The sequence below is a fragment of the Anarrhichthys ocellatus genome, unplaced genomic scaffold (genome assembly GCF_004355925.1).
Source record: "Anarrhichthys ocellatus isolate YVR2014 unplaced genomic scaffold, GSC_Weel_1.0 scaffold9, whole genome shotgun sequence".
Classification (NCBI taxonomy): Eukaryota; Metazoa; Chordata; class Actinopteri; order Perciformes; family Anarhichadidae; genus Anarrhichthys; species Anarrhichthys ocellatus.
The window spans coordinates 7151974-7164781 of record NW_022280039.1 but is presented as its reverse complement, the minus strand read 5'-3'; the positions used below and the strand labels follow the sequence as shown (position 1 = coordinate 7164781).

Genomic DNA, 12808 nt, shown 5'->3' with positions numbered 1-12808 from the left:
CCATGTTTAAAGAAAACTACATTTTCAGAGTGAACTCTTGCGTAAAAGACTCGCACTGCAGCCGCTGGTGTTCCAGGCAAACTCGGGGCAGGAGCAGCTCTAGCTGGGCTTTCGACTGCTGAAATATGCAAACGCGTACTGGCCCATAATTTACTGGAAAAGTAGTGCACTCTGAAGCCGGACATTGTAATGACGTTGGAGTTGAATTCAAATGACTGACACAATGTCTTATTGAAATAAAACATCCAGTGCAGAGCGCTGACGCTTTTTTTTTATGCTGGTGCTGGGGAGGCGTGGATCTCGCTCCCTTTTGACATTCTCGTAGCAGCAGTCGCTTCTCCTCGAGGCAGGACTCAGATGACACCACCCAGCCACCGACCGGAGGAGAAAGGAGGGAAGCTCTCTATATCTATTCTCTGAGGATGAACTATGTTTTGGCACCGGGACGTGTTTAGAACTTCATCAACTGAATCTGAGAACCGGAGAGCGTTTCGCGTCTTTACAATAGCCGCGGCAATACTTTAAGAACAGTCTACCCGAGACCCTGGCACAAACGGAGCACTGGTGGCGGAATGTGAAAACCCACATTTTTAGCGCATGTTCCTCTCCGTTGTGCGCAGCCTTCCCCTGCTTTCTGTGAGGTTGGAAAGCGGTGGAGGAAGGAAGACTTTTCGCGACTCGATCCCTTGCCTATGGACGACGGCGGTCCTCTCTCTCCAAAGGCAAATGCTTTCAGTATTGCCTCTCTGATTTCGGTTGCAGAGCAAGCAGGAAACGCAGCGTCTGACAAACAGAGCACCGGCCTGGACAAGCCAGACCTGCGCAACCACAGTTCCTTTAAAATGCACTACAGCACTGTCACTCGGGAAATGGAAGGTAAATCACTTTGTTGATGCCCATAGAGCTGCTGTAGCATGTAGCCTATAAGTCTCTGAAATCTGCTTGGTTAATCGACATTGTTAAAAGGCACAATTGAAGGTAATGCGCAAAACGACATATAGCGTTGCATGAATGAAATAATTGTTTCAAAAAAACAACATTCTAACGCAGTTGGCCCACTATGAAAAATTAGGCAAATTCAATCTTACTATAATCACCATCAGAGAAAAGTCTGCAGGCAGAGTGGAAACAAATTTCAAAACCCCAAAGCATTGTACAAAAAAAACATTGTACAAAAAAGGCATTGTAGAAAAAAGTCAACTTTAATTCGTGGACAGGATCACATTTATTGAAAACGAAGCCAAGAGGAGGAGGGTTTACACGGGCACCCTGTGCGTAATGGTAGAAACAGACCATTATAAGTATATCCAGATCAGAGGGGGGTATATAATCCATTCCATAGATCGATTTGTCCAATAACGAGGAAGCAACTGTCACCTGCCTGTTTGTTTGTTCATGCAAATCAACGTGTGTTTACCTTGTAAACAGTTTAAACTCCACTCTGCCGACCAGATCCTCTATTGTTTGCTAACGGGGGTGATATGGGCGATACCCTTATCCAAAAGTTAAATGGGTGCCGGAAAGCCCATTAAAAAGGGGCGCACTTCTCTGTCAATCAGTCTCGTCCCAGGGCGAGGAAAAGGCACATTACCTGCAGTTCCTTATCTAAATAGAAATAAGAACCGGTTTTATCGCAAAGGGGAGGCCCTCTGCTTCAGATAAGAGAGGAGACTGGGTTGCAGTGTAACACACTGCAGCAGCGCACAACAGAGGCCGCCCAGAGCGCAATCGATCCAAAGCATAAAACTCATTCACACGCACTCCAATCTTGTTTGTGAGTAGTTCAGCGATTCTACGCGAGCATCGCAGTTTGGGGAAACATTTCGTCATTATTCGGACGTTCGCTATTTTAGATCAGGCAGGAGCATGCTGGCAGTGGATCCAACCTCAGGGATTATTGAGCAGCCGAGACGGAAACGTTTAAACCGAAAGGGGGGCATTTGTGCGTGACATCTTCATCTGGAGCTCACTGAGTCCTGCTACTGTGTTTACTATCTGTGTTCTAACCGACTTAAAGTGCACGGCAAATTTAGTAAATCCATTTTTTTGGGATGATTTCAGCCATATCCAGTCCGTGGCTGACGCAGCTGTCCCATTTTTGCGATGTTGCAGCCTTCACGACGAGCAGCCTGAGCAGCCTCAACACGCCGGGGGGCTACCACCTCTCTCCGTCCCCCGGGGACCCCTACAGCCAACATGAGTCCCACTTTGAGCCCTGCCCGGCCGCCCAGCACAACTACAACTACCCAGGGTCTAACCCGGGTCAGGCCCCGTCGAGTGACGGCGGGACTCCCAACTGCTCCTCGTCGTCCGCCAACTCCACACCGAACGGCAAAACTATAGTGAAGAAGAACCCCAAAGTTGCCAACATTAACGTCCAGCTGGAGATGAAAGCTTTATGGGACGAGTTTAATCAGCTGGGCACGGAGATGATCGTTACCAAGGCTGGCAGGTGAGCACAAATGATCCGCTGTGAAGTTGCAATTCTTCTTATGAACATTCGGGTAGACCGGATAAATAATACAGAGTAGCTTTATTGTAACAAATAATATTACTCGATATTCTGCCCTTTTGTATATAAAATGTAAATATTGTTGAGTATTTATATGCTACTGACGCAAATCAAGACGCAAGATACACATTTAATTTGAGTGTTAAAAAAAATAGATATCATTGAAAATATACACACCAAAATGAGGATAAAGGAGTTTCATAAAATAATATAGCAGTTTTTTCTTCTTCTGCAGTTCATACTGAACCATTTTTTTTCTAACTTTTTGCTGTTCAACTGTTGTTGTTTTTCTTACTTCAAATAACATATTTTAGGGTCCAGACTGGTATAACTGTATTACATTATACCACTTAACAGAAATCATCGTATTGCTTCTTGCACATACAACTATATAAATATGTATTTATACAGCGAATGAATTAAATGAATGAACACCGACATAGTCTTTGGACTGTTTGACTTTATTCAGTATATTTCATTTTAAGCTGTGGTGAGCAGTTCAGGCCTGCTGCTGGATATGTTTTAAAGACGAGGTCAAACGCATGGAGGCGTGCATGTGTGCTGTGTTAAGTGTTTGTATCAGCTGTAAACACCATGCTGATGTGCTGCGTTTTATAGACCCGATAAGAATAACTGTGGCTCTCAGCTGGTTTCCTTCACCGTCAGTCTTAATTTTACGCACCGCTGTTATACGGAACATTGTAGCCTTTTATCTATGGGAGTCTTTGCATGTGTGAGCGGGATCAGCTCCTGCACAAGCTCAGTACAGTGTTGCAGTCTTGTTTTTATTCGCCTCGACACGTGTTTACATTTTCTTATTTCCTTAGTGTCTGTCTGCTTCCCTGCCTATCCTCATCAGTCTCACAAAAATCTATTTTCGAACCATAAATTGCAGGAATACACACAAATGATTTGATTGGGTTATTAATGAAAAAAATAAAATAAAAAAACAGATTATGAACACTTAAAGACATCTATCTGATGATATATTTTGGCCTTTAAATTTACTAACTTTAGAAAAAACAAAATCTGGATTTATACTTGATTCTGTCGCCTGCTTCTAAGCAGGACAATATGTATCCCAGCGTTGACCTCTGCCCCTTTTGGAAAATCGATAAAATGTTACACTATTAGGTATAACGTCATTTTCAACCAGAAAACGCAATGGTATGTGTAAACGTCTCCAAATGTCGTCCTGAGTTTTTCTGTCTTATAGTAACATATCGAGGCACAAGATAATTGATTTAATCCTTAAAGTGAGGGTTGAGTCCCCCGCTCTGCGCTGTCTCGCAGGAGAAAGGAGATCTGCAGCAGAGCACTTTAGAAGCTCCTTCAGCCTCACCTAGCCACAACACTGACGTTAATTGAGCGTTGATTTTAAGATCCCTTTCACTGACTCGGCGGATTACTCAACTTTCAACCGATGTTCTTGTGGATCTGCCCTACACAGTAACCTGGGTGAGGTTGAATCCAAATTTCTTTGGTCAAATAAGTGATAAATAATGAATAGAGGTCAGTACCTCTACATATTTCCAGTCGTATTTGTTCTCATACAAATATAATTCAGGATATTATTTTTCCTCCCTGATAAAAAGTTTCGCATTGTAAATTCGACTCGGCTGTAGTGCCACACCTCGCCTTCCCAAATAACGCCCATCTGCGCGCGTGTAAATATTTCCACTACATGTCTAGGCTGTGTGTGCAGGCCTTCGTGTGTCTGGAAGTCGTCAAAACAGCAGAAGAGGAGGTAAAGCGTCTTGTAAGAAGTTACAAAAGCGGAGCAAAAAGGCAACAAACCCAACGGTCCCTTCAGATGAGGAGGGGAGAGTTTTATTACGCACTGACTGAATCACTTTATGTCCAATTGCTCGGAGCTCGTCTTTTTGTTGTCTGGAGCTCGGGACAAATTAAGCTCTGTGGGCCTGGAGCCGCTTGTCTCTCTGCAAACATGCTGCTTTTTTTTGGAATAATACTTTGGCAACAAAATTTGTTGGCTCCTCTGACGAATCTCAAATAATTCAAACAGTTGTACACCACCGTTCACGCAGATTAACCCCCAAAAAACATGCAAGCAGCAATAGCAACCATTTAAAGCTTATACATTTAACAATCGCCTCGTGTTTCTTTTTTGTGTTAACCAGGAGAATGTTTCCAACTTTCCAAGTGAAAATATTTGGGATGGATCCCATGTCAGACTACATGCTCCTGATGGACTTCCTGCCTGTAGACGACAAACGTTACAGGTAACTTGCTGGATCTGTCGCTATAGGACTGTAAAAGGGAATACATTGATTGGAAGGACAAATTGATGTAGCCTAGTAATAATTGCATGCATGAATTTACGAATGCATATATAGGCCTACGCTTAATTACTGTAGGCTACGGATTTATATTAGAGCATTTATCAAGATTTCTACAATTAACTGATTCATGCCCAACATATGTTGATGATATGCTGACAGTAGAGACACAGCCACTGTCATATTTTTCCCTATCACGAGGCCTATTGTAATTTCTGTATAATCTCAGTTTGTGTATCCCATGTCAACACGTGCATGGCATTTTGTTTGCGTGAGTATAGGCGACTTTTATTTAAGTAAATAAAATCGGACAGTTGGAGCCTTGCGTCTAATAAACTTTCTTTCCGATCAGGTATGCCTTCCACAGCTCATCGTGGCTGGTTGCCGGTAAAGCTGACCCTGCCACACCGGGCAGGGTCCACTACCACCCGGACTCTCCGGCCAAAGGCGCCCAGTGGATGAAGCAGATTGTCTCTTTTGATAAACTCAAACTCACAAACAACCTGCTGGATGACAACGGCCATGTGAGTACACGACTGGAGGGCATGGAACAGAAACTGACAAGACCACAAAAAATATACAGTATGTGAGACCAAAGTTCCCTTAAGAACCACTATTGTAAATAATGATAGAATATACAGCGATTTAACTGACTATAATGTTAGTACAGATAAGAGCATTACTTAGCACCATAGTCAGACTGTAAGATTTTGTCGACACCTTAAAAAAACACCATAAACCTGTGACTGCATTCACTTTAAACTCATCATTTAGAGACAATAAGTCCCAACAGATACGAGTATTACTGGATGATCGACAACAGTATTCGCGTTAATTTGACAGATACAAGCGATTTGACAGTTATACACTTTGATATTTTTTTTACCAATAGTCGGATGTTGCCGATAGCCTATTTTCAACCCACAAAAATGGCACCGCACATCAGGCTTCACTCCAAAAATAACGGCAAAGAAGTGGAATATTTCACCACTGGAAACATTTTTCAGCCCTTCCCGCTTGATCTTCCCCTCTGTCTGGGTGTTTCTGACGGTTGCTGCAATCATTGCATTAGTTGTGAAATGAGAAAGAAAACGGGAGATCTTCGAGTTCTGGGGTGTATTTTTAGCAAATATTGAAAAGTGTGAAGCCATGTCTGCTGGATAGAAATGGGGGTAAATAAAGATGTTATACATTTAAATGAGAATTGTGCTGGACGTGGCTTTTACATGTTAAGATAAATGTCATTTCCATATTTCTAATCACACGTCTGCACATTACGTATACGAGCAAGTAAGTCATTTCTGTACTAAATGCCATTTACCAAATCTATATCTACAAATACGTGGATCTTAGACGTGGTTCACAACATTTTGATATTTAGTAAATAAGATCATTTTCAATAGGTTGAAACTGCCTCGTTTGGTGTTAAATATATTACAAATCATTTTATTTAATCGGACAATGAATTTGCTCTATTTTATTCATGTTTATCATAATCCAATAATAAAACTCTCTGATGGAATATAGTCTGACTCGTGGAGCTGAGCCTTTAGTCCTTCAGTGCAGTGTTGCATTATAATTCTATATGAGTGCTGATGAATCCTCTGGTTTTTACAGATCATTCTGAACTCCATGCATCGCTACCAGCCCAGGTTTCATGTGGTTTATGTGGACCCCCGCAAGGACAGCGAGAAATATGCCGAGGAGAATTACAAAACCTTTGTTTTTGAGGAAACCCGCTTCACAGCGGTCACAGCGTACCAGAACCACCGGGTAAGAACTACGAAACTCACGCATGGTGTGCTGTGCAGCTATATACTGTATGTGGGACGTGACCCGAGTCCATAGATTGCGACATAAACAAGACATTTTGTTTAAGCATTAAGGATACACTGATACATGATACAAGATATTACCATAACATTATAGGCCTATAACAAAGTCACTTCAACTCAAATATTGTTGTCGTTAAAATAATCTGATTCGTGCTTGGCTCTCTACCTTGTGCAAACACATTAACGAATTAATGAAGTGTGTAGTTATGTAGCGCAATCTCTTCCATTGCTCGCACATGTTGCCTCTGCTCTGTGCGCACAACTGTGCGTCCCTTTCCTCGTCGCCCCTGCGCTGTGCTGTTTTCCATCGGGCTCGGCGTCTGTTTAAATTGACACATCGGTGCATTCAGCTGTTATTCAGGACGACTCGTAACGAGTGAAACCTTCGAATACAATTCGGTTTATATCCGCAATTTAGAAGTACTATGGTGAAGAGTCGTTGCGTCGTTGTGATGCAATATTCCCATGACCGCTCGGTGGCCAGTCTAGGGAAGGAAATAACTACATTACTACTATAACAAATATGTTCTGTTTGATGTTAAATGTTACAGAAATGAATGTTACACTTTAAGCCCCGATGGCTAGTTACAGTGGGTTATTTATGGGCTTCATAACGTGACTCAATTGAGACAAAATTACATAAATTAGCAGAATTTAATTTGAAACGTTGATAAATGATGATAATAAATGTAGCCTTTAAATCATGAATACTTAGCGCTGCTGTGCCTGTATGGGGATCTACAAATGAGACACTATGCAGCTGTAAATGTTACATAAGTGTTAGTCCACAATATGCTCTGCAATAACTGGCAGTTACATTAATTCAGGTGTGTTTTAAATAACACTGACTGAACGTGATAATGTCCCTCTGAACAGCAGACTTGAAAGCATTTACTAACATATTTTATTAAAGACAAATGTGATTTTTTTTTTTTTTTTTTTTTTTTTTAAAGACAAGGGATTTTCCATCTAAATTGTCGGTCCATCATGCTAGCCAATCACTGCTCTCCTTTCTAATAGAAATCAAATGCAAAGACTTGTGGAAATGCAAATGACATTTGATGATGTGCTCTGGATTTCAGATCACACAGCTGAAGATAGCCAGCAATCCCTTTGCAAAGGGCTTCAGGGACTGTGATCCAGAGGACTGGTGAGCATTTACACTCAAACAATACAGTCATTGGAATGTTTCCACATGATATAAAAATGCTCAACAGCACCAGAGAGCATTTGCTAAATAGATTTGCGGTTTGTGTTATCCCACACAGGTGCCAGATGGGTGGAGATTGCCTCATAGAAAGCACAATAAGTTCCATGAAGTTAAGAAATCACTGGATATTGTTTGAACGTCACTCGACCGCGTTCTTGTCACTGACAAATTACCAGACACTCGTAATTGTAACAATAGAGGAAACCTCACCCATCTGGTATACGCAGGCTGCAAAGACATGTTCCAAATGCTACTCATCCAGCTCTGGAAATTACTTTCTTTTTTCTGAAGCGCATTAACTGAAGCCATGACACTGAAGTTTATGGGAATAAACTTCTTTAACTTGATTAACTTGGGGGCCTGTCAATGTGCAAATGTTCATTACATGCAACAGTGTAAACTCTTAATAAGTGCATTCATCATTTTAATATATAATAAAGAAACTGTGCGTTTGACATTCATTAAATGAGTATGTAACCGAATCCGTTTTCCCTGCTCCAGGCCCAGGAATCACAGGCCAGGCTCTCTGCCAATGATGAGTGCCTTTGCCAGAACAAGAAACCCAATGTCAGCTCCTCCTCAGCAGAACGGCACAGAAAAAGGTCTGCAGCTCACTCTCTGTTTCATTTCAAAACTCATGCCTGCTATCAAACATGAAACAGCATCGTCACATTAAGTTATTCAGCCTTTAGAGGAAATGTTTTTATGTCAATTGTTGGCATATTTCACCTCATTTTCTTTTAAACTGATCCGTAACTTAAGCACAGCGGTGCATTTGCAGCATCAGGCCAATACTTTTAATTAAATGTCAAATACCAGCCAGTCAATGTCATCCACTGCCGACATAATAGAGATTGTTATGCTATTATATAACTGACAACAGCTTCTGAAAAAAAAAAAAAAAAAAAAAAAAAAAAAAAAAAAAAAAAGATTTTCATGACATAATGTTTTAATTTATTAGTTCAATAATAATCATTTGAGTCTCACCTTGGCTTTAAAACAACTTTGAATGCATCTGAAGGAATCTTATGTTTTGTTGGACGCTTCCTATTTGGAATGTATTCTGCAACAGTTTGAGCGAAACGAATGACGTAATAAATACTGCTCATTTTGTACGTATTACAAATCGTTAAATGAGAATTTATAATGTATCACTGTACAGTGCAAATTGTTACTGGCTCCAACCCAAAAGCACGGGTATCAGTATGAGCAGTCAGTGCGGAGCACAGAACTGAAAACACACACTGTATAGGAAAATATACATAACCTCGTAAATATTGGCTAGCCCTGACTGTTCTCATGTCTCTTCCTGCACAGAGGACAGTAGGCGGGATTACGAGCGAGACCCCAGCGGCACGCCCATACACGCCGACCCGGCTCACCAACTGATGTCCCGGGTCCTCAGCCCCGCCTTGCCCGTCCCAGGAGGCCTTCACGGCGTCTCACTCACCAGTGGCCGACCCAGCCCTCCCCACGACCTTCGCTCAGACCCCCATGGTCTACCCCCGGACACCCTGCACCACCACCCTTACAAGTACCCCACCACCTATGAACATTACCTGGGAGCCAAGACCAGGCCGTCACCCTATCCTTTACCCATTAGAGGACACACGTACCACCACCACATGAACCCAGCCACAGCTAACATGTACTCAGCCACCAGCGGCCCCTCTAACTATGACTACGGGCCCAGATAATGACTGCTGTCCACCAGGGCTAACGGCGCTCACTGTTGGAATGGAAACAGACAGGAAAGGCAACACAGTCCTGTCTGTTGATGGCTTACGCAACCTGCGGGGTGCGTTCACGGGCTGAAGCGCTGCTGGATAAACTGTGACGTATTTATTTAAAGGAAATGCATCTTTGCGTGAAGCACGGGCACCTGCTCCGGGTCCTTCAAGAGGTCTACTCTTTGAACCCAAATGGCAATAGTTCCACACCAGGGCACCTCTTACCTGAGCGGTGCAGACATTGAGCCAGCAAACACAGGAGACAGGAGGGACCTCTCCTTAACACAGACAATACCTTTGATCACAGACTGGAAATGAATTATTTTTTTTGTGTTGGATGCACTTTTTGATTTGCCTTGTTTTTATTGCTTTAAAAAAAAAGCCATATGTTATATAGTCCATCAACCTTCTAGGTAGACGAGATGTTTGCATGTTGAGCTCATCAGAGGGGGTGTCGAACACACCGAAATGTTTTTGTTTGAGAAAAAAAAAAAAAGATTTGATTTTTGAAACGTTCTGAACATCTTGAGCCACTCTGAGAAGCTTGTACTATGGCACTGACTTGCAGCAATTCAATGTAAATAAATGAAGCAGAATGACTGTTCTGTATCTGTAAAATAAACATTAAATTCTTGTAATTCATAAAAAAAAAAACTTTCTTTGAGCAGAACTTCCATTCAAACTTCTGTCTGGTGTCTCACTGCTGAAGGGGGAGGGTTACAACAAAACAAAAAAAGCTTAGCTCACTGATAGCATTGTTCTGGTTTCAGCAACCGGATTTGCCGTTGAATTGGGTTGAGCTGTCCGTTGCTCCATTAGAAGTCAGGACTTGGAGGCTGTCTAAACATCAGACTGCACTATAGTTCAAATGTTGAAATGTTGCACCTGGTTCTATGAAGAAAGCATACACACGCATACATTCACTCATTGACCAGACTTCCTACTTCTACACACATTTCCCTCTTAGTTTTGATAAACCATTTGAAGTATAGCTGTAATCACATTACAGACAAATATAATCACATCTTCCACTGATTAATGAATAAAATCTAAAGCAAGAGGCCATTCAAGCTGCATAACTGAAAGACTTTTTAAAAATTCCCATTAAAAAAACGGAAATTATTATGTGCAAATTATTTAGTTAAAAAATGTTTAATTGTGAAAATTCAACTTCAACTTCCAAGATAATAAGAACCCATGTCATGTCATACAAAATGAAAGAAAGACAGCATCTTACATGTCCTCTCTCCACAAAAGGATATCATTGGTCATATTTAATGGGACAGTAGGGTGATATTTTAAGAATGTCACCATCTCCTATCTGTGCATCCATTTCCATCTCCTTTTTGAAGTCCTGAGGAATGCTTTGTTGTCAAGGTTAATCTCGTTGGGGGGGGGGGGAGTCTGTTTTGGGATTTGTGCCTGTCACGATACAAAGGGAAACGTACCCTAATGATTCATTTCAATAATGTATTTTTTTCTCCTTGAACCCAGCTGCCATTGAGTGGAGAGCAGGGAAAAGGATGCCTGGGGGCGCCTGACCTCTGACTGTTTAATGGCTTGTAAAGGTGTCAAAGGTTAAATAATGTTTCCACTCATTTAAACGCAGACTAATTGGTCGTATTTTTTGTTTGTTTGGGCGATGACTAAAGCATTTATAATGGAACTGTATTATTAAACCAACAACGTCATAACAAGTGGTTTTAGGATAGCCTGAAAGCTGATAGTTAGCTGATAGTGTGTCAATTTCACTATAGCCAATTAATCCTCCGCTTTGAATCAAGTTCAGAGGGATTCAAATTGTGTATATTTTCAATATGCATGTTATACAGTGTGAAGCCTATTTCATTGGTTTGCTATTCTCTACAACAGGCTATTGGGTAAGCTCTTAAATACTTTTTCTCACGTCGCGTCATAATTAAGTCAAATAATGAATCTACAAAAATCTCTCCAATGTTTTCTAAAATGTTGTACTTGTCCACACAAAGTCTACGTTTCCTATCCCTGTTTAGTCTGGTCAGGAAGCCGCCTGGTGGGGACCGACGCCGGCCTGCAGGTGCTGAGGAGCAGCCCGTCGGAAGCCCAGAAGCACCACGAGACGATATACACACTGGGTTTATCCCCGCACCGACGGCGCTCGTGGGGGGTTGTGGAAGGGTAACACGCGGGGAGGAAGGGTCAAAAGGCGATATGCGGACTAATTATAGGTTTCACAACACAAGAGGAAACATCAATGAGACTGTAGTCAAGAACAACAGTGACCGCATGCCAGTGGCCACAATAGGAAAACTATACCATCGGTTGTATTAAAGCAATTTAATTAAGTTTTTAATTTCCACCAAGATACTTCGGTCAAAAAGTATGTCGCTTAAAAGGTGGAGCACGTTTAAATGCGTTACTCTCTGTAGGCTGCAGGGCATAAAACCAGTTATGTGACTTCTAGTGTCCAAGCACCGGATCCACGTTCCTTTGTAAGGGCTGCACAGCGGTCAGCTGGCAAAGCAAGAAAACACTGTAACACAAGTTAATAAGTGAGGTAACGATTAAGCAGTTGTGATGAAGCATTCAGATCAGAGTACAAATAGCAATATTGCGATTAAAAAAAAGTATAGAAATATCCCATACAAAGCAAAATCAACTTATTGTATCAAAAGGAAGTATTCAGTATTAAGAAAGAATGATCCCTGTCAGTGATATTCTGTAATATATTATATCATTACATTATTATCACTGAGTCATTACGCAGCTTCTCAGTGTCGGTTTGTCATGGTGGACTTCATTTTAATGGCCTATGTATCCTGTTGTTGGGTATTCTAATGTATAAAAATACATTATATTTTATAAACTCGTTTTGCAAGTAAAATCTGTATCTACTATAGGCTATAACATACACAAACTAAATTACAATATGTATAAGTGTAAAGTACTATACTTGAGTATATTTAATGAGTATCTCAGATTTGTATTTACGTAGTGTGTGAGGAAAAATACATCTCACCACTGCAATAAAGACACAGCCTTCTCATTTTCTCTCACCACCTGCACTATTAACAGTTGTCCAATTTTGTACCAATCCCTATCCAGCAATGAAAATGTTCTTTGTATGTTTCTCTCTTAATAAATGGTGTCCCTGGTGTAGTATGCATCAGTCTGGGGAGACTTGACATTGAAGCATGAGGCCGCCCTCAGTTTGTAACCCTGCCCTATACAGTTGGAAGGGA

General features: G+C 41.4%; 1 protein-coding gene across 2 annotated transcripts; it reads left to right on the top strand.

Annotated features, from left to right (window-relative positions):
* Window positions 1-298: 298 nt before the first annotated feature.
* On the top strand, window positions 299-10116 carry tbx1 (T-box transcription factor 1). 2 transcript variants are annotated; one of them, XM_031849353.1, is made up of 8 exons: window positions 299-876; window positions 2113-2452; window positions 4654-4755; window positions 5165-5336; window positions 6430-6585; window positions 7730-7797; window positions 8359-8459; window positions 9175-10116. In XM_031849353.1, the coding sequence occupies exons 1-8, from the start codon at window positions 693-695 to the stop codon at window positions 9552-9554; spliced, it is 1503 nt and encodes a 500-aa protein (XP_031705213.1). In that variant the 5' UTR covers window positions 299-692; the 3' UTR covers window positions 9555-10116. The 2 variants fall into 2 exon arrangements, with proteins under 2 accessions (XP_031705213.1, XP_031705211.1); XM_031849351.1 differs by having other exon boundaries at window positions 2062-2452.
* The last annotated feature ends 2692 nt before the right edge of the window (window positions 10117-12808 follow it).

Excerpts from the sequence above, each read along its gene's own strand:
- tbx1 (XM_031849351.1), top strand. The coding sequence starts at position 693 with ATGGACGACGGCGGTCCTCTCTCTCCAAAGGCAAATGCTTTCAGTATT. Across the intron at positions 7,798-8,358 it reads GACTGTGATCCAGAGGACTG|GCCCAGGAATCACAGGCCAG; the intron begins GTGAGCATTTAC and ends TCCCTGCTCCAG. Across the intron at positions 8,460-9,174 it reads GCAGAACGGCACAGAAAAAG|AGGACAGTAGGCGGGATTAC; the intron begins GTCTGCAGCTCA and ends CTTCCTGCACAG.